Source organism: Nerophis lumbriciformis, linkage group LG14 (genome assembly GCF_033978685.3).
Source record: "Nerophis lumbriciformis linkage group LG14, RoL_Nlum_v2.1, whole genome shotgun sequence".
In the NCBI taxonomy this organism is placed as follows: Eukaryota; Metazoa; Chordata; class Actinopteri; order Syngnathiformes; family Syngnathidae; genus Nerophis; species Nerophis lumbriciformis.
Window position 1 is genome coordinate 42540348 of NC_084561.2, and position 20976 is coordinate 42561323.

At 39.6% G+C, this 20976-nt stretch overlaps 1 protein-coding gene across 2 annotated transcripts in view; it reads right to left on the reverse strand.

The window, feature by feature from the left end:
• stxbp3 (syntaxin binding protein 3) overlaps window positions 1-20976 on the reverse strand; it is a 43115-nt gene that overhangs the window by 15987 nt on the left and 6152 nt on the right. For both annotated transcript variants that reach the window (XM_061975509.2, XM_072914715.1), the window contains exons 3-11: window positions 19641-19722; window positions 13538-13614; window positions 13385-13457; window positions 13213-13313; window positions 9636-9781; window positions 3141-3234; window positions 2878-3002; window positions 1492-1590; window positions 1320-1377 (exon numbers count right to left, since the gene is read on the reverse strand). In XM_061975509.2, coding sequence (XP_061831493.2) covers window positions 1320-1377; window positions 1492-1590; window positions 2878-3002; window positions 3141-3234; window positions 9636-9781; window positions 13213-13313; window positions 13385-13457; window positions 13538-13614; window positions 19641-19722 — 855 coding nt within the window. The remainder of the gene's footprint in view (window positions 1-1319; window positions 1378-1491; window positions 1591-2877; window positions 3003-3140; window positions 3235-9635; window positions 9782-13212; window positions 13314-13384; window positions 13458-13537; window positions 13615-19640; window positions 19723-20976) is intronic.

The following is a 20976-nucleotide window of genomic DNA, read 5'->3' on the forward strand; positions in this document are numbered from 1 at the left end:
ATCTATTCATGTGAAATTTATAGATATATATCTTAATTGCTGGTTGTGTTGCGGATAGGAACAGGGGGTAAACTAATGTGTTGGAAATTGTTATGAAACGGAAAGGGGGTAGGATTAAATAAACTCTGCTCTACTGGAAATTGTAAACATGTGATGTATACATTGTAACTATATGCATGTCCAAAATAAACTACCGTATTTTCCGCACTATTAGCCGCACCTAAAAACCACAAAATTTACTCAAAAGCTGACAGTGCGGCTTATAACCCGGTGCGCTTTATATATGGATTAATATTAAGATTCATTTTCATAAAGTTTCGGTCTCGCAACTACGGTAAACAGCCGCCATCTTTTTTCCCCGTAGAAGAGGAAGTGCTTCTTCTTCTACGCAAGCAACCGCCAAGGTAAGCACCCGCCCCCATAGAACAGGAAGCGCTTCTTCTTCTACTGTAAGCAACCACCCGCCCGCGTAGAAGAAGAAGAAGAAGCGCGCGGATATTACGTTTCATTTCCTTTGTGTGTTTACATCTGTAAAGACCACAAAATGGCTCCTACTAAGCGACAGGTTTCCGGTTCATGAAAAGACGCAATCTCTCCATCCGCACACGGACTACTATTTCACAGCAACTGCCTAAAGACTTTCAAGAAAAGCTGGCTACTTTCCGTGCATATTGTAAAAACAAGATAGCTGAAAAAAAGATCCGGCCAGAGAACATTATCAACATGGACGAGGTTCCACTGACTTTTGATATTCCTGTGAACCGCACTGTGGATACAACGGGAGCACGTACGGTGAATATTCGCACCACAGGGAATGAGAAGTCATCCTTCACTGTGGTTCTAGCTTGCCATGCTAATGGCCAGAAACTTCCACCCATGGTGATATTCAAAAGGAAGACCTTGCCAAAAGAGACCTTTCCAGCCGGCGTCATCATAAAAGCTAACTCGAAGGGATGGATGGATGAAGAAAAGATGAGCGAGTGGTTAAGGTAAGTTTACGCGAAGAGGCCGGGTGGCTTTTTTCACGCAGCTCCGTCCATGTTGATATACGACTCCATTCGCGCCCACATCACGCTGGTTTTTAATATATTATTAAAGTTTGACTGACCTATCTGACTGTTTTTTTGACATTCCTTTAGCGCAGTTAGATGCGGCTTATAACACGGGGCGGCTTATAGGTGGACAAAGTTTTGAAATATGCCGTTCATTGAAGGCGCGGCTTATAACCCAGGGCGCCTTATGGTGCGGAAAATACGGTAATAGTATTACCAATCGTATTTTGGTGGCGAACACTGAGTGTCAAGTGATTTAAAACATACCTTTCCATCTGGCTGTTTCTTGCTGGCAGATATTTCCTTTACCATCTTAGGGATTTGTCTGGTTTAGAAACACATTTAAAGTGTACCGTGAGAATGGTAATGATTGGAGTTGTTTACATGTCATCAGACCACCATGCCCCTTTATCTCCTCCTCCCCCACCGTAACACTTACTCAGACACCTCAGCAATGTGTTTGTGTCTCAACTTGACCCAGAGCATGTCGTCCTCATTCAGCAGGGCCTGCTTCTCTGTGCCGTCTTTTGACTTGTACCTGCCAACAAGAGCATGTTCCAGCCATTCAAATACTGTATGTATCAGTGTGTGTGTGTATGTGTAAACCAGGGGTGCTCACACTTTTTCTGCAGGCGAGCTACTTTTCAATTGATCAAGTCGTGGGGATCTACCTCATTCATATATATAAAATTTATATTTACTTATTTATGAAATATATGTTTTTGTTAACAAGTTAAAGGTGTTTAATGATAATGCAAGCATGTTTAACACATATAGTTAATATTGTTAATACATTAAAGGTGTTTAATGATAATACAAGTATGTTTAATACATATAGTTAATATTGTTAACAAGTTAAAGGTGTTTAAAGATAATGCAAGCATGTTTAACACATATAGTTAATATTGTTAAAGGTGGTTAAAAATAATACAAGCATGTTTAACACAAATAGTTAATATTGTTAACAACTTAAAGGTGGTTAAAGATAATACAAGCATGTTTAACACATATAGTTAATATTGTTAACAAGTTAAAGGTGGTTAAAGATAATACAAGCATGTTTAACACATATACTTAATATTGTTAACAAGTTAAAGGTGTTTAAAGATAATACAAGCATGTTTAACACATATAGATTCCTTTCTTTCATGAAGACAAGAATATAAGTTGGTGTATTACCTGATTGTGATGACTTGCATTGATTGGAATCAGACAGTGGTGATGATAACGTCCGCATTTTCGAATGGAGGAGAAAAAAAGCCCTCCTTTCTGTCCAATACCACATGAAAGTGGTTGGTTTTTGGCATCTTATTTGTCCAGCTTCCGTACTCCTTTGTATACACTTTACAAGAAATACATTGTCGGCAAACTCCGTAGCTTGCTAGCTTGTGCACGCCAGCTTTCTGAGACTCTTATTTTGGTAGCGCAGGCAGGATGAAGCAGAGCTTTTATTGTGCAACTGTGCAGTCGCTCTTTGGAGTTTTGACGACAGGTACGGTGCCAGAGTCTGTTGAAATAAAGTGTTTCTCGCCTTCCTGTCGGTAATTTTAATGACGTCATCTCAGAAGACCCTCGGGTGCCGTGAATGTCTATCAAGTGACGAAAGTGACGTCATAGTGAAGATTTATGATCGCTCATTTTTAGGACTATTTTTTTAATGCCTGGCTGATGATCGACTGACACACCCTCCGAGATCGACCGGTAGATCGCGATCGACGTAATGAGCACCCCTGGTGTAAACAATTTGTATCTCTTTTTAAAATGTATATCAAACAATGTTTGCACAACATTGGTGACTTAAACCCTAATTACAAATGTGAATTACTTGTGTGTGTCATTCTGGATATCAACAAGGTCGTAAGCCATGGCCTGGTAGGTTAGCTCATGCAGGATAGGGCTGACCGGGTCAAACCCTCTTTCAACTATCAACAGCTGGGCTTGAGTTTTTTCCTAGTAGAGAGGGTAAATACAGAGAGGTCATAAATAACAGGAGACAATGGCAGATTTTTTAGTTTTGTTTTGTGACACACTACATGTATTTCCAAAGCTAAGACTTTGTTTTCTCTGTCAACATAGCGGATGTCTCACCTTTTTCTTGGTACTGTCATCCAGCGTGTAGTGTCTGGACAGTTTGTTGTCCACCAACTCTGCAAGAGTCTTGGCATTTTCCATGTTGGCGTCTCTAGTTGGGAAAATATGAGTCAATATGAGTTACTGTTACAATTACACAGGGAGACTCGGTAAAGAATCTGGGTATTATCTTCCACCCAACTCTCCTGTTTGAGTCACACATTAAGAGTGTTACTAAAACGGCCTTCTTTCATCTCCATAATATCGCTAAAATGCGTTCCATTTTGTCTACTAGCGACGCTGAGATCATTATTCATGCGTTCGTTACGTCTCGTCTCGATTACTGTAATGTAGTATTTTCGGGTCTCCCTATGTCTAGCATTAAAAGATTACAGTTGGTACAAAATGCGACTGCTAGACTTTTGACAAGAACAAGAAAGTTTGATCATATTACGCCTATACTGTATATACCTTTATATACCTATATATATATATACCTATACTGTATATACCTTTATATACTTATATATACTGTATACCTATACTAGCTCACCTGCACTGGCTTCCTGTGCACTTATGATGTGACTTTAAGGTTTTATTACTTACGTATAAAATACTACACGGTCTAGCTCCGTCCTATCTTGCTGATTGTATTGTACCATATGTCCCGGCAAGAAATCTGCATTCAAAGAACTCTGGTTTATTAGTGATTCCCAGAGCCAAAAAAAAGTCTGCGGGCTATACAGCGTTTTCTATTGGGGCTCCAGTACTATGGAATGTCCTCCCGGTAACAGTTAGAGATGCTACCTCAGTAGAAGCATTTAAGTCCCATCTTAAAAGTCATTTGTATACTCTAGCCTTTAAATAGACCCCCTTTTAGACCAGTTGATCTGCCGTTTCTTTTCAGCTCCCCTGTGCCCCCCGCCCACAGGTTTGGTGCCCACGGATGAAGCGCTGGCTGTCCAAAGTCGGGACCCGGGGTGGACCACTCGCCTGTGAATCGGTTGGGGACATCTCTGCCCTGCTGACCCGTCTCCGCTCGGGATGGTCTCCTGCTGGCCCCACTATGGACTGGACTCTCACACTATTATGTTAGCTCCACTATGGACTGGACTCTCACACTATTATGTTAGATCCACTATGGACTGCACTCTCACTATTATGTTAGATCCACTATGGACTGGACTCTCACACTATTATGTTAGATCCACTATGGACTGGACTCTCACAATATTATGTTAGATCCACTATGGACTGGACTCTCACTATTATGTTAGATCCACTATGGACTGGACTCTCACACTATTATGTTAGATCCACTATGGACTGGACTCTCACACTATTATGTTAGATCCACTATGGACTGGACTCTCACTATTATGTTAGATCCACTATGGACTGGACTCTCACTATTATGTTAGATCCACTATGGACTGGACTCTCACTATTATGTTAGTTCCACTATGGACTGGACTCTCACACTTTTATGTTAGATCCACTATGGACTGGACTCTCACTATTATGTTAGATCCACTATGGACTGGATTCTCACATTATTATGTTAGATCCACTATGGACTGGACTCTCACTATTATGTTAGATCCACTATGGACTGGACTCTCACATTATTATGTTAGATCCACTATGGACTGGACTCTCACACTATTATGTTAGATCCACTATGGACTGGACTCTCACACTATTATGTTAGATCCACTATGGACTGGACTCTCACTATTATGTTAGATCCACTATGGACTGGACTCTCACATTATTATGTTAGATCCACTATGGACTGGACTCTCACACTATTATGTTAGATCCACTATGGACTGGACTCTCACACTATTATGTTAGATCCACTATGGACTGGACTCTCAGTATTATGTTAGATCCACTATGGACTGGACTCTCACTATTATGTTAGTTCCACCATGGACTGGACTCTCACACTATTATGTTAGATCCACTATGGACTGGACTCTCACATTATTATGTTAGATCCACTATGGACTGGACTCTCACACTATTATGTTAGATCCACTATGGACTGGACTCTCACACTATTATGTTAGATCCACTATGGACTGGACTCTCTCACTATTATGTTAGATCCACTATGGACTGGACTCTCTCACTATTATGTTAGATCCACTATGGACTGGACTCTCACACTATTATGTTAGATCCACTATGGACTGGACTCTCACATTATTATGTTAGATCCACTATGGACTGGACTCTCACAATATTATGCTCGATCCACTCGACGTCCATTGCACCGGTCGCCCTAGGGGGGTTCCCCACATCTGTGGTCCCCTCCAAGGTTTCTCATTGTCCCATTGGGTTAAGTTTTTCCTTGCACTGATGTGGGATCTGAACCGAGGAGGTCGTTGTGGCTTGTGCAGCCCTTTGAGACACTCGTGATTTAGGGCTATATAAATAAACCTTGATTGATTGATTGATTAAATTATTCTTGACTGCAAAATAGTTGCCACTTGCCAAGATTTAACATTTTATTTCTAGAGATTTCCAAAGTTTTAAGAGCTATTTAGGTATTTTTAGCCATTGACTTCACATCATCACATATTTATTTTTTCCCCACACAAGTGGTTAGCGCTTGTGCCTCACAGCAAGCAGGTCCTGGGTTCGATTCCCTGGTCCTGCAATAAGGTGGAGACTTGTCCAGGCTGTAACCTGCTTTCAGCCCGAGTGTAGCTGGGATAGGCTCCAGCACCCGACCGCAAAAGGGACAAGCGATAGAAAATGGGTAGATGGATGGTTTTTTTTTTCCATATAGAAAATATTGTTTAAAGATTCCGCAACATGCTTAATTTAAGAATGCACGTTGAATAATGCTAGCTTTTAGAATAAAATACTTATTTCTATCTTATATGAGTCAACATGAGTTACTGGACTGCAAAATATTTGCCACTTGCCAAGATTCGATATTTTATATCTAGAGATTTGCAAAGTTTTAAGAGCTATTTAGGTATTTTAGCCATGGACTTGACATCATAACATATGTATTTTTCCCCACACAAGTGGTTAGCGCTCATGCCTCACATCAAGAAGGTCCTGGGTTCGATTCCCTGGCTCGAAGTCTTTTTGTGTGGCGTTTGCATGTTCTCCCCGTGACTGAGTGGGTTCTTTCCGGCTATTCCGGCCTCCTCCCACATACAAAGACATGCACCTGAGGATAGGCTGATTGGCGACACTAAATTGCCCCTAGTGTGTGAACGTCAGTGTGAATGTTATCTTTCTTTGTCTTGGCCCTGCGATAAGGTGGAGACTTGTCCAGGCTGTAACCTGCTTTCAGCCCGAGTGCAACTGGGATAGGCCGGTCCTTACAGGCCTATCCTGACTTGCAGTAAAACATTTAAAAAACGTTCCTGTATGACATGTTGACTACAAAATTACATTTGTACCCAAATATTGGGGTATTTTCGTCAGCACATTTTAATCATGATTAATCACAGGTTCAGAGTGTGATTAATCTAATAAAAAAATTCATCACTTGACAGCCCTAAAGTATATACATCATCGCTGATTATGCAAATATATATGATGATGTCATATTAACCCTGCACCCACCACGCCACTAGCCACGCCCACACCGGCTCAAGTATATTGGCAAACTGTGGGAAAACTCTTCATTAAGTTTATTTTCGCCTGTGTAATAGGAGTGAGGACTTCAGGACATATCTTTAAGCCTAAACTTAGACAAACTTTATTGATCCCCAAGAAAAACAATTTTTTTTTACGGTAATTTAAATGACTGTGGAGCAAAATTGACACAACATTTACACAAAACCATATCCAATACACATTTTATAGACCACAAGTAAGTGTTTTAAATGTAGATGAAATCATTATAGGTTCCGTTTTAAAAAAATCCTGAATACAGACGAAGATCAGGGCCACCCCGAAAATCTAATCACTTGTTCCTTATCCAATTTTCTGAAATGTTCATGAAAATTCACCCCAATGAGCTATGTTGTTAACTAAAAGACAGACAGACAAACTAAAAAAGCACTCCTAGAGTGCAGACCTCTGCCAGGCTCTATCTCTCAACAGTAAAAAAAAAAAAACATTTAAACAAATCCTGAATCCAGATGGGGATCCGTAAAATGTTCCTTATTTCTTTTGGACATTTTCTCAAACTTTTATCAAAATCCGCTTCAAAGCTTTTTGAGCTATGTCGTTAACTAACTCACCCCAGCGAATATATAACCTTATTAGCTATTGTAATGTTTTTCAAACAATATTTCTTGTATAAAAACATTAGTTTTTCCTAGAGATGTCTGATAATGGCTTTTTTGCCGATATCCGATATTCCGATATTGTCCAACTCTTAATTACCGATTCCGATATCAACCAATACCGATATATACAGTCGTGGAATTAACACATTATTATGCCTAATTTTGTTTTGATGCCATACATAAGATTTTATGTATTATATATATATTTTATGTATTATATATATATATATAAAACAAGTGTTTTACTTGTTTTAAGTGTTTTGGTCCTAAATGATCTCAGTAAGATATTACAGCTTGTAGCTGAGATTTGATGACCTATATTGAGTAAAACATGCTTGAAACTAGAATATCAAGTGTTGCAAAGCTGTGTCATCAACACTCATAAGTATAAAACTACTTTTTTCAAGTAATAATTTTTCATTTCAAGCATGAAAAAAAAAATCATGACTTTGACACAATTGTGTCTCATATTAAAACAGATGGCAGCCAAATGCTGTCTTATTTTCAAAGAAACAATAAAAAATACGTACTCGTATAGTAGTACAGTTGTTATTAGTGAGAATATACTTATTTTAAGATATTTTTGGGTTCATTGAGGTTAGCTAATTTTACTTGTTTTGGAAAGTCTCGACAAGCCAAATTTTCTTGTTCTATTGGCAGATAATTTTGCTTAGTTCAAATAAAATACCCCTAATTTTTGTTTTTGTTTTCTTGTTTTTGAACACTGCCTTTTTGCAGTTTGCTATTTTATTGTGTTTAGACATGGTTATATAAGTTGAGCTCTCAGTAATGGTCAATTTCAAGTAGAGATGTCCGATAATGTCTTTTTTGCCGATATCCGATATTCCGATATTGTCCAACTCTTAATTACAGATTCCAATATCAACCAATACCGATATATACAGTCGTGGAATTAATTTTGTTGTGATGCCCCGCTGGATGCATTAAACAATGTAACAAGGTTTTCCAAAATAAATCAACTCAAGTTATGGCAAAAATGCCAACATGGCACTGCCATATTTATTATTGAAGTCACAAAGCGCATTATTTTTTTTAACATGCCTCAAAACAGCAGCTTAGAATTTGGGACATGCTCTCCTTGAGAGAGCATGAGGAGGTTGAGGTGGACGGGGTTGGGGGTGGCGGGGGGTGTATTGTAGCGTCCCGGAAGAGTTAGTGCTGCAAGGGGTTCTGGGTATTTGTTCTGTTGTGTTTATGTTGTGCTACGGTGCGGATGTTCTCCCGAAATGTGTTTGTCATTCTTGTTTGGTGTGGGTTCACAGTGTGGCGCATATTTGTAACAGTGTTAAAGTTGTTTATACGGCCACCCTCAGTGTGACCTGTATGGCTATTGACCAAATATGTCTTGCATTCACTTGTATGTGTGAAAAGCCGTAGATATTATGTGACTGGGCCGGCACGCAAAGGCAGTGCCTTTAAGGTTTATTGGCGCTCTGTACTTCTCCCTACGTCCGTGTACACAGCGGCGTTTTAAAAAGTCATACATTTTACTTTTTGAAACCGATACCGATAATTTCCGATATTACATTTTAAAGGTATTTATCGGCCAATAATATGGGCAGTCCGATATTATCAGACATCTCTAGTTTTTCCTTTTAAAAAGGCATGTTACATGTTAAAATGGTGGTGTTTGGGGAGAGTGTATTGTAGCGTCCCGGAAGAGCTAGTGCTGCAAGGGGTTCTGGGTATTTGTTCTGTTGTGTTTATGTTGTGTTACGGTGCGGTTGTTCTCCCGAAATGTGTTTGTCATTCTTGTTTGGTGTGGGTTCACAGTGTGGCGCAGATTTGTAACAGTGTTAAAGTTATTTATACGGCCACCCAGGCATGAATGAAATTGGTTTCATTTCATTAAAACGGGCTGGGTTGCTTTGACATACGAGTGTTGTTAGTTATGAGCTTGGTCATGGAACGCATCGTGTCCAAAAGTTGAGGTGCCACTGTTGTTTGTAAGGGTCTTAGTGGCAGATGACTGTCAACTAGCAATGGGAACGGTCCCTTTATCACTAATAACATGGTGTGGTAAATGAGTATCAAAGGAGTCCTTGTCTCCGATACAAGTATTGGTTTCAGTGAAACTTGATTGATTTAGCAAAACTAAACTTCTAAAGCTCTCTTTGTCTCTGTAAACAAATCCTGTTTTTACAGAACAAGCTTTTCCCATCGACACCCAGTATCTCCTTGAGGCAAGAGGTGTGTAATCAGAGTAAACACATTGTCCCCGGCTTACTTTTTGTATCGGACCCCCGGGTATTCGTCCAACGTGGCGCAGAGCGTGACGAGCTGGTCTGCGAGCGTCTCCAGCGTTTTCTTTTTGTCCTGACTGTTGGGACTGTAGATGCTCTGAAAGGCTGCCGGATTATCACACGTGAACACCTGAAAAGCATTCAAAATGGCTGTGTAAATGAGGGTTAACACCTGGCTGGACCATCTTAATCACTAGTTAAAATAAAGTGGTATCTTGTCCCTCCACCTGGCATTATTATGAAAATAGCTCATTTCTATTAAATGATTAAGTATGAGAGATTCGCAAATGTTCATCATTGCATACATTACACAAACACTATTTTATCTTTCTCCAAAATTAAATACAAGCTACAGACGGAGTTGGCTCGGTTGGTAGAGTGGCCGTGCCAACAACTTGGCGGTTTCTGGTTTGACCCCCAGCTTCTGCCATCCTAGTCACGTCCACTGTGTCCTTGAGCAAGACACTTCACCCTGATGCATACCTGCCAACTTTTGAAATCAGAAAAACCTAGTAGCCAGGGTCCAGGGGCCGCAGGCCCCGGTAGGTCCAGGACAACGTCCTGGTGGGGGGTTCAGGTTCGCCCCCCCCGACGCAAAATGATTATTAGCATTCAGACAGGTTAAAATGTTGCTAAAACCATCACTTTTCTATCAGTCACAGTGACTTTTCAAAACAAAAATATTACAGCAAAAATCATATGGGTCGATTGGCATGTTTATTCTGTAAGCTAACTTCAATAGTTTGAAATTATTTTGACAGTTAATGCCAGTTATCCTGTCAACCTTTCACAAGACTTCAATTTGTTAATTGAAAGTATAAAGAGTATAAACACTTTTTACAGTAAACAAATGGTAAAACAGTACTAAACAATTCCATTAAAAAAAAAATTGGTGTCATTATTAACTTTCTGTCCAAGCTTGTATAATCTACTGCCTTGTTCAATTGTAAAAAATATTCTGTGCCTAAAATTCACATTTCTATCACAATCATCATACTGTAAACATGGTAAGCTAACTTCATTAAAATTAATAGTCCTGTCAATAGCATGGAATTACAATTCAAATGTAGTTTTTTTGTAAGCCTTTCAAAAGAATTCAAAATGTGAAAAATTTATGAAAATTAATTGAAGCCATCAGACACTTGAAATGTGGCACATCACATCTCTAATGTAATCATTTGAACTTTTCAACAGAAATAGCACTGCAAAAATATTAAGGACATACTTCTGTATTTTGGTAGTTATGCTGTCAACATTTAACAAGATTTCTTCAACTTGGACTTGAAAGCATAAATAGTATAAACACTTTTAACAGTATAACAGTACTAAACAATTCCAATAGATAACATTGGTGTCATTACCTTTTTGTGGCTAAAATCCAAATTTATTCTATCAGATTGATCGTACTGCAAAAATGATATGGTAACTTTATTGTCAACTGAATAATGTTTGATGTTTTGGTTCGACCACATCCATATTTTTTGGCGATTTTCGAGTCGGGAAACATTTTCCGAAATAACTGTCCCATGTGATCAGCCAGTGCGATTGGAAGTCCATGCTCAATTATTGCCTCCGTAAATAAAACTTCGGCATTTATCACATCCAAAGAATCTGTTTGGGCGACGAAAAACGTTGAAAGTTTTCCACTTGTATCGCTAGCAACGGCATTAGACTTGTGTTTTTTTTGTCCCAACGTGGTCTTTTACATCGCTAATTCCACCGTGTCCGATCGAAAAATCTTGTCTGCACAAGGTGCAATTCGCGTAGTTTTCACCCTTTTTGGAACGCATAATTATTCCCGGATAGGCTTTTGAATATTCTTCACGGAATGACTGCAGTTTTCTTTTCGGTTTAAGACTCGTTTGCGATTTTTCTCCGGCTGATTCCATGATCGTTCGCTCGTTTGGAAACAATGGGCAACTGGTGCCTCGTGCTTGGCAGCGGTGCTATAAATAGCCTCGCGCATGGCATTCGGAATGGCTCGATAGGAAGTTACGGGAAGCAGTGTCGATTGTCATTGTTGTTACGCGATTTCGTGAATAAAACTTTAAAAAAAAATTTTTTTTTTAATTAATGAAAAAACATATTTTTTATCACTGCAACCGTAACCCGGAATAGGTTGATGAAAACCGTACTAATTACGGGAAAACCGGAGTAGTTGGCAGGTATGCTGATGGGTGGTGGTCAGGGCCTTGCATGGCAGCTCTCACCATTAGTGTGTGAATGGGTGAATGTGGAAATAATGTCAAAGCGCTTTGAGTACCTTGAAGGTAGAAAAGCGCTATGTAAGTATAACCCATTTACCACAGGACATAGCATTAAATCGTGCATGTCATAAGGAAAACAAAGTGTCATAATAATTGTATCTAAGTTATCACAAAACTTTGTGTTACATTGAGGTCAGCTCGCCCTGCGAGAGGACAAAAGCTGTCTTTGTTCCTACCAAGCAAAAGGCTTGTAAAACTCCACTGTGTAGGATGGGGAGCGACACGAAGGTGTCGGTTTCTTTGATGTATTGTAATCCACAGGAAGATTTTGTCTTTACCCGAGATCTACAAAGAGGAGAGGAGGCAGGGCCTGACCTCCCTCCAGGCACCTTTTCTTTGAACTGTTTTACTGTTGGAATAATTGTTTGTAAGTTATCACAAAAGAAACGTTGTATTACATTATGTTCCTGATAAGAAGATGAAGGCTGTCTTTCGAGGCCTAGCAAGAGGAAGAAGGCTCGTGAAACTCCACTGTGATTTCAACACGGACAGATGGCAGGATCTGCTCAACTTCCAGAGGAACTCTCTTTGAAGTGTTTAACAAACTCTCTTTGAACTATTTCACAAACTCTCTTCCAACTATTTGGTAACCGAGGTCAACGCTATTTACGACCCGCTGCCCTCTTGAAGTCGCTGTGGTCAGGAGACGGGAGGGGTTATCCATTGTCCTCCAACACCTGCCCCAGCTGGATCCAGGAAGAGCCCAAGCCCGAGACATCCTCCTCTTGGTCTTCAATGTGACCGAAAACAATGACTGTTTTACATACTTCCCATTCCTGCTGAGACATGTGTTGGTGCGTGAACATTGAATATCTAAATAAAAGAGGAGACGAAAACCTTCTTCGTCAGGGCGTGCTAAGACACTGTAAGAGGTTACAGGTTGACGCCGTCTCTCCTCAATTGAGTCCAAATTGAATTCTGTCTCTGTTTGATTCCTTGCCTTTTGTCTTGTTTAATAGATGTCCTCAGTGTTTGAACGTGACATTTACAACCTTTTCTTTGAACTGTTTTGTAACCAAAGGCGATGGCTGTTTACGACCCCCCCTCCCTTAGAAACAGCTGTTGCCATGTAATCAGGGATAGTCCAAATAAAAGACGAGGCGTACAATCTTTCGTCAGAGCGTGGTGAGACACTGTGCAAGGGTACAGGGTCCACGCGTTTCTCCTCATTGAGCCAAATTTAATTCTGTCTCTGTTTAATTCCTTGCTTCTTTTCTTGTTTAATAGAAGTCATCAGTGTTTGAACCTGACACAAAGTACACACATCTCTTAATATAAAGATATAAAAACGTACTTGTGCTTCTTGAGGCATGAAGGAGATGTTAATTTCTTTACATATCCGGATGTACTTTGCACAGTTCAGCTTCATATTGTGGAATAGGTCATCGGGGCAGTCTGAGGAACATATTTTTATTTGCATGTTGTGATTCTCCTTATTAATAGAACACATTGAAGTAGTTACTTACAATCAGTGAAATAAACATATGCTGATTTGTACTTTGGTTTGGACTTGAAGTCAGCAATAAAGGCATCCACGGACTAAAAAAAAAAGAAGCAAAACACAGTGTTACAATGCCATGCAATGTAAATATAACACAATAAGAGCAGTAATAGTAGACCTTAGTTGTGGGTGTGATAAAGTAGATGGCCTTCATTTCTGGAACAGGTTCTCTGTTTTTATACAGGTCCTCCACAACTACAGAACAAGCGTTGGTTAATACATCAGCAGCAGATGCCCACATATATACTTAAATGATCACGAACACTGTTAATTCTCTTGGTTTACAATATGACAACAAGGAAAAGGTTATCAAATGTTGGCTACCACAATGAATATATCCATTATACTAATTTAAAAATGTTGAATAGAAAGTCCCTCCCCCAAATACAGCTGTTAGAAGTTTACATCCATCCATCATGGGCATGAATGTCAACTTAATCTTGGTATTTTGATGATTTAATTATGAAATATATATTTACCATGACAGAATTATTATACAGGTAAAAGCCAGTAAATTAGAATATTTTGAAAAACTTGATTTATTTCAGTAATTGCATTCAAAAGGTGTAACTTGTACATTATATTTATTCATTGCACACAGACTGATGCATTCAAATGTTTATTTCATTTAATTTTGATGATTTGAAGTGGCAACAAATGAAAATCCAAAATTCCGTGTGTCACAAAATTAGAATATTACTTAAAGCTAATACAAAAAAGGGATTTTTAGAAATGTTGGCCAACTGAAAAGTATGAAAATGAAAAATATGAGCATGTACAATACTCAATACTTGGTTGGAGCTCCTTTTGCCTCAATTACTGCGTTAATGCGGCGTGGCATGGAGTCGATGAGTTTCTGGCACTGCTCAGGTGTTATGAGAGCCCAGGTTGCTCTGATAGTGGCCTTCAACTCTTCTGCGTTTTTGGGTCTGGCATTCTGCATCTTCCTTTTCACAATACCCCACAGATTTTCTATGGGGCTAAGGTCAGGGGAGTTGGCGGGCCAATTTAGAACAGAAATACCATGGTCCGTAAACCAGGCACGGGTAGATTTTGCGCTGTGTGCAGGCGCCAAGTCCTGTTGGAACTTGAAATCTCCATCTCCATAGAGCAGGTCAGCAGCAGGATGCATGAAGTGCTCTAAAACTTGCTGGTAGACGGCTGCGTTGACCCTGGATCTCAGGAAACAGAGTGGACCGACACCAGCAGATGACATGGCACCCCAAACCATCACCCAACCATGCAAATTTTGCATTTCCTTTGGAAATCGAGGTCCCAGAGTCTGGAGGAAGACAGGAGAGGCACAGGATCCACGTTGCCTGAAGTCTAGTGTAAAGTTTCCACCATCAGTGATGGTTTGGGGTGCCATGTCATCTGCTTTGTCATCGAGATGGAGATTTCAAGTTCCAACAGGACTTGGCGCCTGCACACAGCGCAAAATCTACCCGTGCCTGGTTTACGGACCATGGTATTTCTGTTCTAAATTGGCCCGCCAACTCCCCTGACCTTAGCCCCATAGAAAATCTGTGGGGTATTGTGAAAAGGAAGATGCAGAATGCCAGACCCAAAAACGCAGAAGAGTTGAAGGCCACTATCAGAGCAACCTGGGCTCTCATAACACATGAGCAGTGCCAGAAACTCATCGACTCCATGCCACGCCGCATTAACGCAGTAATTGAGGCAAAAAGAGCTCCAACCAAGTATTGAGTATTGTACATGCTCATATTTTTCATTTTCATACTTTTCAGTTGGCCAACATTTCTAAAAATCCCTTTTTTGTATTAGCCTTAAGTAATATTCTAATTTTGTGACACACGGAATTTTGGATTTTCATTTGTTGCCACTTCAAATCATCAAAATTAAATGAAATAAACATTTGAATGCATCAGTCTGTGTGCAATGAATAAATATAATGTACAAGTTACACCTTTTGAATGCAATTACTGAAATAAATCAAGATTTTCAAAATATTCTAATTTACTGGCTTTTACCTGTACACTATACTGTATATACAATGTACATCAGGCGCCAACTCAATTTGCCTGGGGTACGATGGTGATAAGAGTCTGGGTGGGGTTATTGTAGTTGCCGTAATATATTTAAATAGTAGCCGCCCAGGGTGCGCGGTATGGCGTCACATTAGTGCCAAAAATCCGAGCGCATAAAAACTGTTATCGCGCGCTGATTCTCCACTTCGTGCGCGCGCGCGAGACACCCTTTTGCGCGCGCGCGGTGCCTTTCTGCGCGCGCGCGACGCCTATCTGCGCGCGCGCAACGCCTATCTGCGCGCTCTCTGTGTACTCCTGGCATCTCTCCTCGCGCTGTCATGTTTCTTTTTGGCACTTTGGGGGCGGGTATGCTTAGACGGCCCCTCCTTTCTGATTGGCTCTGAGCATTTTTCATATGACCAATCATTCTCCAGCGTAGCAACGTTGTAGCCATTTTACCTCGGACATCTAGCCTCAATCATTACATTGATGTCAATGGTACATGCACTAATTAAATTACCATAACTTGCTCGATTTTCGACCAATTTACAAACGGTTTGCCTTGTTACAAATCTTATTACATGTAGATATGACATAGGATGCTGTACCTGTTGAAATTACCTCTTTCGCTTAAAAAAAAAAAAGACTTAATTGTGCAACATAGTTGTGTAGGGTCAGTGTTAGTCAGTTATCTGATTATTTTAAACTGTTTCAGAATACATTATTAAAAGCTATTTTTAAGATTTTTAAAAACAAAATTCGAAGATTATTTCATTAATTTTATGGCTGAATCAAAAGAAATTCCATAAATTAGAAAACAAATGTTCAAGAAGAAGTGAAAATATAAAATAATGTTATTGCTGGTGGACCAGTTCTGGCTGAAAGATGTGATTATGGTGTTTGTTGTCTTATTATTTATTTGGGTCACATTTTGTATTACCCTGTATTGTGTTTATGTGGCATAAAATAACCTTCATCAGCGCGCAACATTTTTTTATCCACTTCTTCCTCCCTAAATCTTGATACATATTGACGATGACCCGCCCTGCTATACTTCTGATTGGCTCTGAGCATTTTTCAGCATTTTTCGCCTGACCAATCAGAAAGAAGGGGCCGTCTAAGCATACCCGCCCCCAAAGTGCCAAAAAGAAACATGACAGCGCGAGGAGAGATGCCAGGAGTACACAGAGAGCGCGCGGTGCCTTTCTGCGCGCGCGCAAAAAGGCACCACGCGCGCGCAAAAGGGTGTCGCGCGCGCACGAAGTGGAGAATCAGCGCGCGATAACAGTTTTTATGCGCTCGGATTTTTGGCACTAATGTAGTGCGGGCCACAATTACTATAAACTACAGGGCAAAAATGTGGGACGTGAATTTCAGATCCCTGACATACATCTTTAGTGATTTTTGAAAACTGTTTCATTTTGAATTATGGGAAGAATTTCAGCCTTAATTTAAGTGGTTTTACAAAAATATTGTTCTCCAAATGTTTCTCTTTCTGGCATTTTGATAAGAGAAAACTTGCCTTATTTTCCCCAAAATAATATGATTATAACACATGAGGCTTATCGGAGGTTTTCTATAGAGATGTCCGATAACATCGGACTGCTGATATCATCGGCCGATAAATGCTTTAAAATGTAATATCTGAAATTATCGGTATCGGTTTCAAAAAGTAAAATGTATGACTTTTTAAAACGCCGCTGTGGTACACAGACGTAGGGAGAAGTACACAGCGCTAATAAACCTTAAAGGCACTGCCTTTGCGTGCCGGCCCAATCACATAATATCTACGGCTTTTTACACACACAAGTGAATGCGATGCAAAATTGGTCAACAGCCATACAGGTCACACTGAGGGTGGGCGTATAAACAACTTTAACACTGTTACAAATATGCGCCACACTGTGAACCCACACCAAACAAGAATGACAAACACATTTCGGGAGAACATCCGCACCGTAACACAACATGAACACCACAGAACAAATACCCAGAACCCCTTGCAGCACTAACTCTTCCGGGACGCTACAATATACACCCCCCGCTACTAGGGATGTCCCGATCCAGGTTTTTGCACTTCCGATCCGATACCGATATTGTTTTTGCATTTTCGATCCGATACCGATACTGACCGATACTGACCGACACTGGCCTATCCGAGCATGTATTAAAGTTTAAAGTTATTTAGCCTACTTAGTTGTCAGAATCATGTTGAAAAGGGTTTTAGTACTCTTGATAACAACTAGCCAGCTGAATTAGGGGAGTTTGAATAATACACAATGGTTGGTAACAAGAAACTGACCTGTTTATTCAAGGATAAACACAAAATAGACAAAATTATACATGACAAACAGAAATGGCATCATTGAACTAGGGCTGGGCGATATGGCCTTTTTTTAATATTGCGATATTTTAAGGCCATATTGCGATACACGATATATATCTCGATATTTTGCCTTAGCCTTGAATGAACACTTGATGCATATAATCACAGCAGTATGATGATTCTATGTGTTTTGATTGATTGATTGAGACTTTTATTAGTAGGTTGCACAGTGAAGTACATATTCCGTACAATTGACCACTAAATGGTAACACCCCAATAAGTTTTTCAACTTGTTTAAGTCGGGGTCCACTTAAATTGATTCATGATACAGATATATACTATCAGATATATACTATCATCATAATACAGTCATCACACAAGATAATCACATTGAATTATTTACATTATTTATAATCCAGGGTGTGGAGGGGGGCGCCGGATGTAAGTGTCAAAAAGACAGCCAAAAGAGTTTGATATGAAAATAAATCTAAAGTTCAAATATAGGGTAGAAATGCACCCATTTGCAGGAAATGTAGTCTTGATTTTCAAAATGTTCTTTCAAGGCTTGCATGTCTACATTAAAACATTCTTCTTCATATTGCATTAATATATGCTACTTTTAAACTTCCATGCAGAGAAGGAAATCACAACTAAAAAAATCACTAAATTTTTCATACGGTGTTGATGTGGAAATTTTTGCCATTTTGATGGTGTGGGCGTGTGGCACCGAATGGAGATAAGCGTCTCGACAGACGTCACAATATTTGAACAATGATGACGAAAACTGTTGTCTCTGTCGTGTCCGTGTGTCGAAAATTGTTATGCGCTTATTTTTTTATTTGATTTTGTGCGTGGCATAGATTTGCGTTGCGCAGAGGACGCTTGAGCAGGCGCGCACCTTAGCGGCTGCGCTAGCATCACAGCTAACGTTAGCCATGCCGCTACCTCGCTCTCTGCTGGGAGAGGACGTATACGTATGTGACGTATGTCGTGACAGTATGTGACGTGTGTAAGAAGGTGCGCTCGCTGTCTGTGAGAGGGAGACACAGGAAAGAGTGAGAAGAGCCTGTAGTGTAATGCCAGCAGCTAAAAGCAACTGCGTGAGAATTGTGGATGTGTTGAAGGTGTGCTGGAAAATGCGGAACGGAAACTATGGAGCAGCAGAAAAGTGGAATGTATTATTTAAATAGGTGCGTTGGAAAATACGGACCGGAGTTTTTTTTTTAAACTGGATCTGGATCGGCATTTTCCCATGCCTTGCCGATACGCAATTTTTGGCAAATATCGGCAGCCGATCCGATCCAAATATCGGATCGGGACATCCCTACCCGCTACCCCCTACCCCCACCTCAACCCCACCCCCCCTTAACCCCGCCCACCTCAACCTCCTGATGCTCTCGGAGAGCATGTCCCAAATTCCAAGCTGCTGTTTTGAGGCATGTTAAAAAAAAATAAAGCACTTTGTGACGTCAATAATAAATATGGCAGTGCCATGTTGGCATTTTTGTCCATAACTTGAGTTGATTTATTTTGGAAAACCTTGTTACATTGTTTAATGCATCCAGCGGGGCATCACAACAAAATTAGGCATAATATTGTGTTAATTCCACGACTGTATATATCGGTATCGTTTGATATCGGAATCGGTAATTAACAGTTGGACAATATCGGAATATCGGCAAAAAAGCCATTATCGGACATCTCTAGTCTGAATGTCATTAAAACAATTAGCTCCATCTATTGACACGCCGCCTTTGACTCCCGTCCTTACACGCGACAATATTTCATGAAAAAAGCAGAAGTGATATTTTGACATGAAAATGAATGTTTAAAAACGTGTATTTGCGGACATTTCACATGCCTGGTTATCCTCCCAACACTCCTGGACCTAGCTGCAGATAACCTACTTGTTATTTTCTCTGACATCAGATCAGACATTTTGCAGCATGCTGAAAGGAGTCTTGTGGTGAAAGCGTCCAAAATCAATACCTGCAGAAAAGAGGTTTTGGTTTAGTAAGGTGGATGTTTGAGATGACGCACTATATTCTAACCAATTGCAAATTAAATTCAACAATTGTACAGTATGGAGCAAAAGTGGAAATATTCATTAACACTCTATACAGTATGTTGATTGCACAACATTGCCAACATATTTTTGCCTTTTGGAGAGGCATACCAAGGATGTCACCATTTTACAGCGCACCAACATAAGTTCCATGACTTAACTCGTTATTTATAGAGCATTTATTGTCAAGCATGCTATTTGTGTTCCCTGTCCTCTCTTAAAAGACTCCCTGCAGTTTCTCACGTCTTAAGGATCTTCTTTTCTTTTTTTTTTAGAATAGTCTACTATTCGATGATTCAATTTGGAGGAGTCTGATAATCAACCTCAAATTCTCAGGCATTGAACCCCCATCCAACCTCGGTGGGAGAAAGGTGAGGTGAGTTTATAAAAATAAGAATAAAGCAAGAAAAAAAAATGCCATAGAATTTGGGCTCAGTCGAAACTAAATAACTCCGGGCAAAATGTAACAAATTAGATTCGACTTTAAAAATCCTTAATCAAAGACAACCCTACTTTTTTTTTTTTTTTAAATACCAAATGAGTTATCTAAACTACAATATTGTATTTTTTCCCTTAGTATATGCAAACAAAATACATGAACACTTACATCAACTTACAATTTTATCCAAATTTGATGATAAGTCCCTAAAAACACTGCTGACTTGTGGAGCTTTACCCCACACTGCAAAACTGAAATCTAAGTAAGATGAAATATCTCAAATAAGGGTGATATTTGCTTATTTTCTGTCTGATAAGACAATTCTTCTCACTAAGCACATTTTATGTTAGAGTGTTTTACTTGTTTTAAGTGTTTTGGTCCTAAATTATCTCAGTGAGATATTACAGCTTGTTGCTGAGATTTGATGACATATATTGAGTAAAACATGCTTGAAACTAGAATATCAAGTGTTGCAAAGCTGTGTCATCAACACTCACAAGTATAAAACTGCTTTTCCAAAGTAAGAATTTCTTATTTCAAGCATGAAATTAAAAAAATCATGACTTTGACACAATTGTGTCTCATAATTAAAACAGATGACAGCCAAATGGACTTTGCCGTTTTATTTTCAATGCAACAATAGAACATAAGTACTCATATAGTAGTACAGTTGGCACAGTGCAGCAAACAGACAGTTAATATTTAAACATTTAACATGTGACATTTCAAACTATTTTGA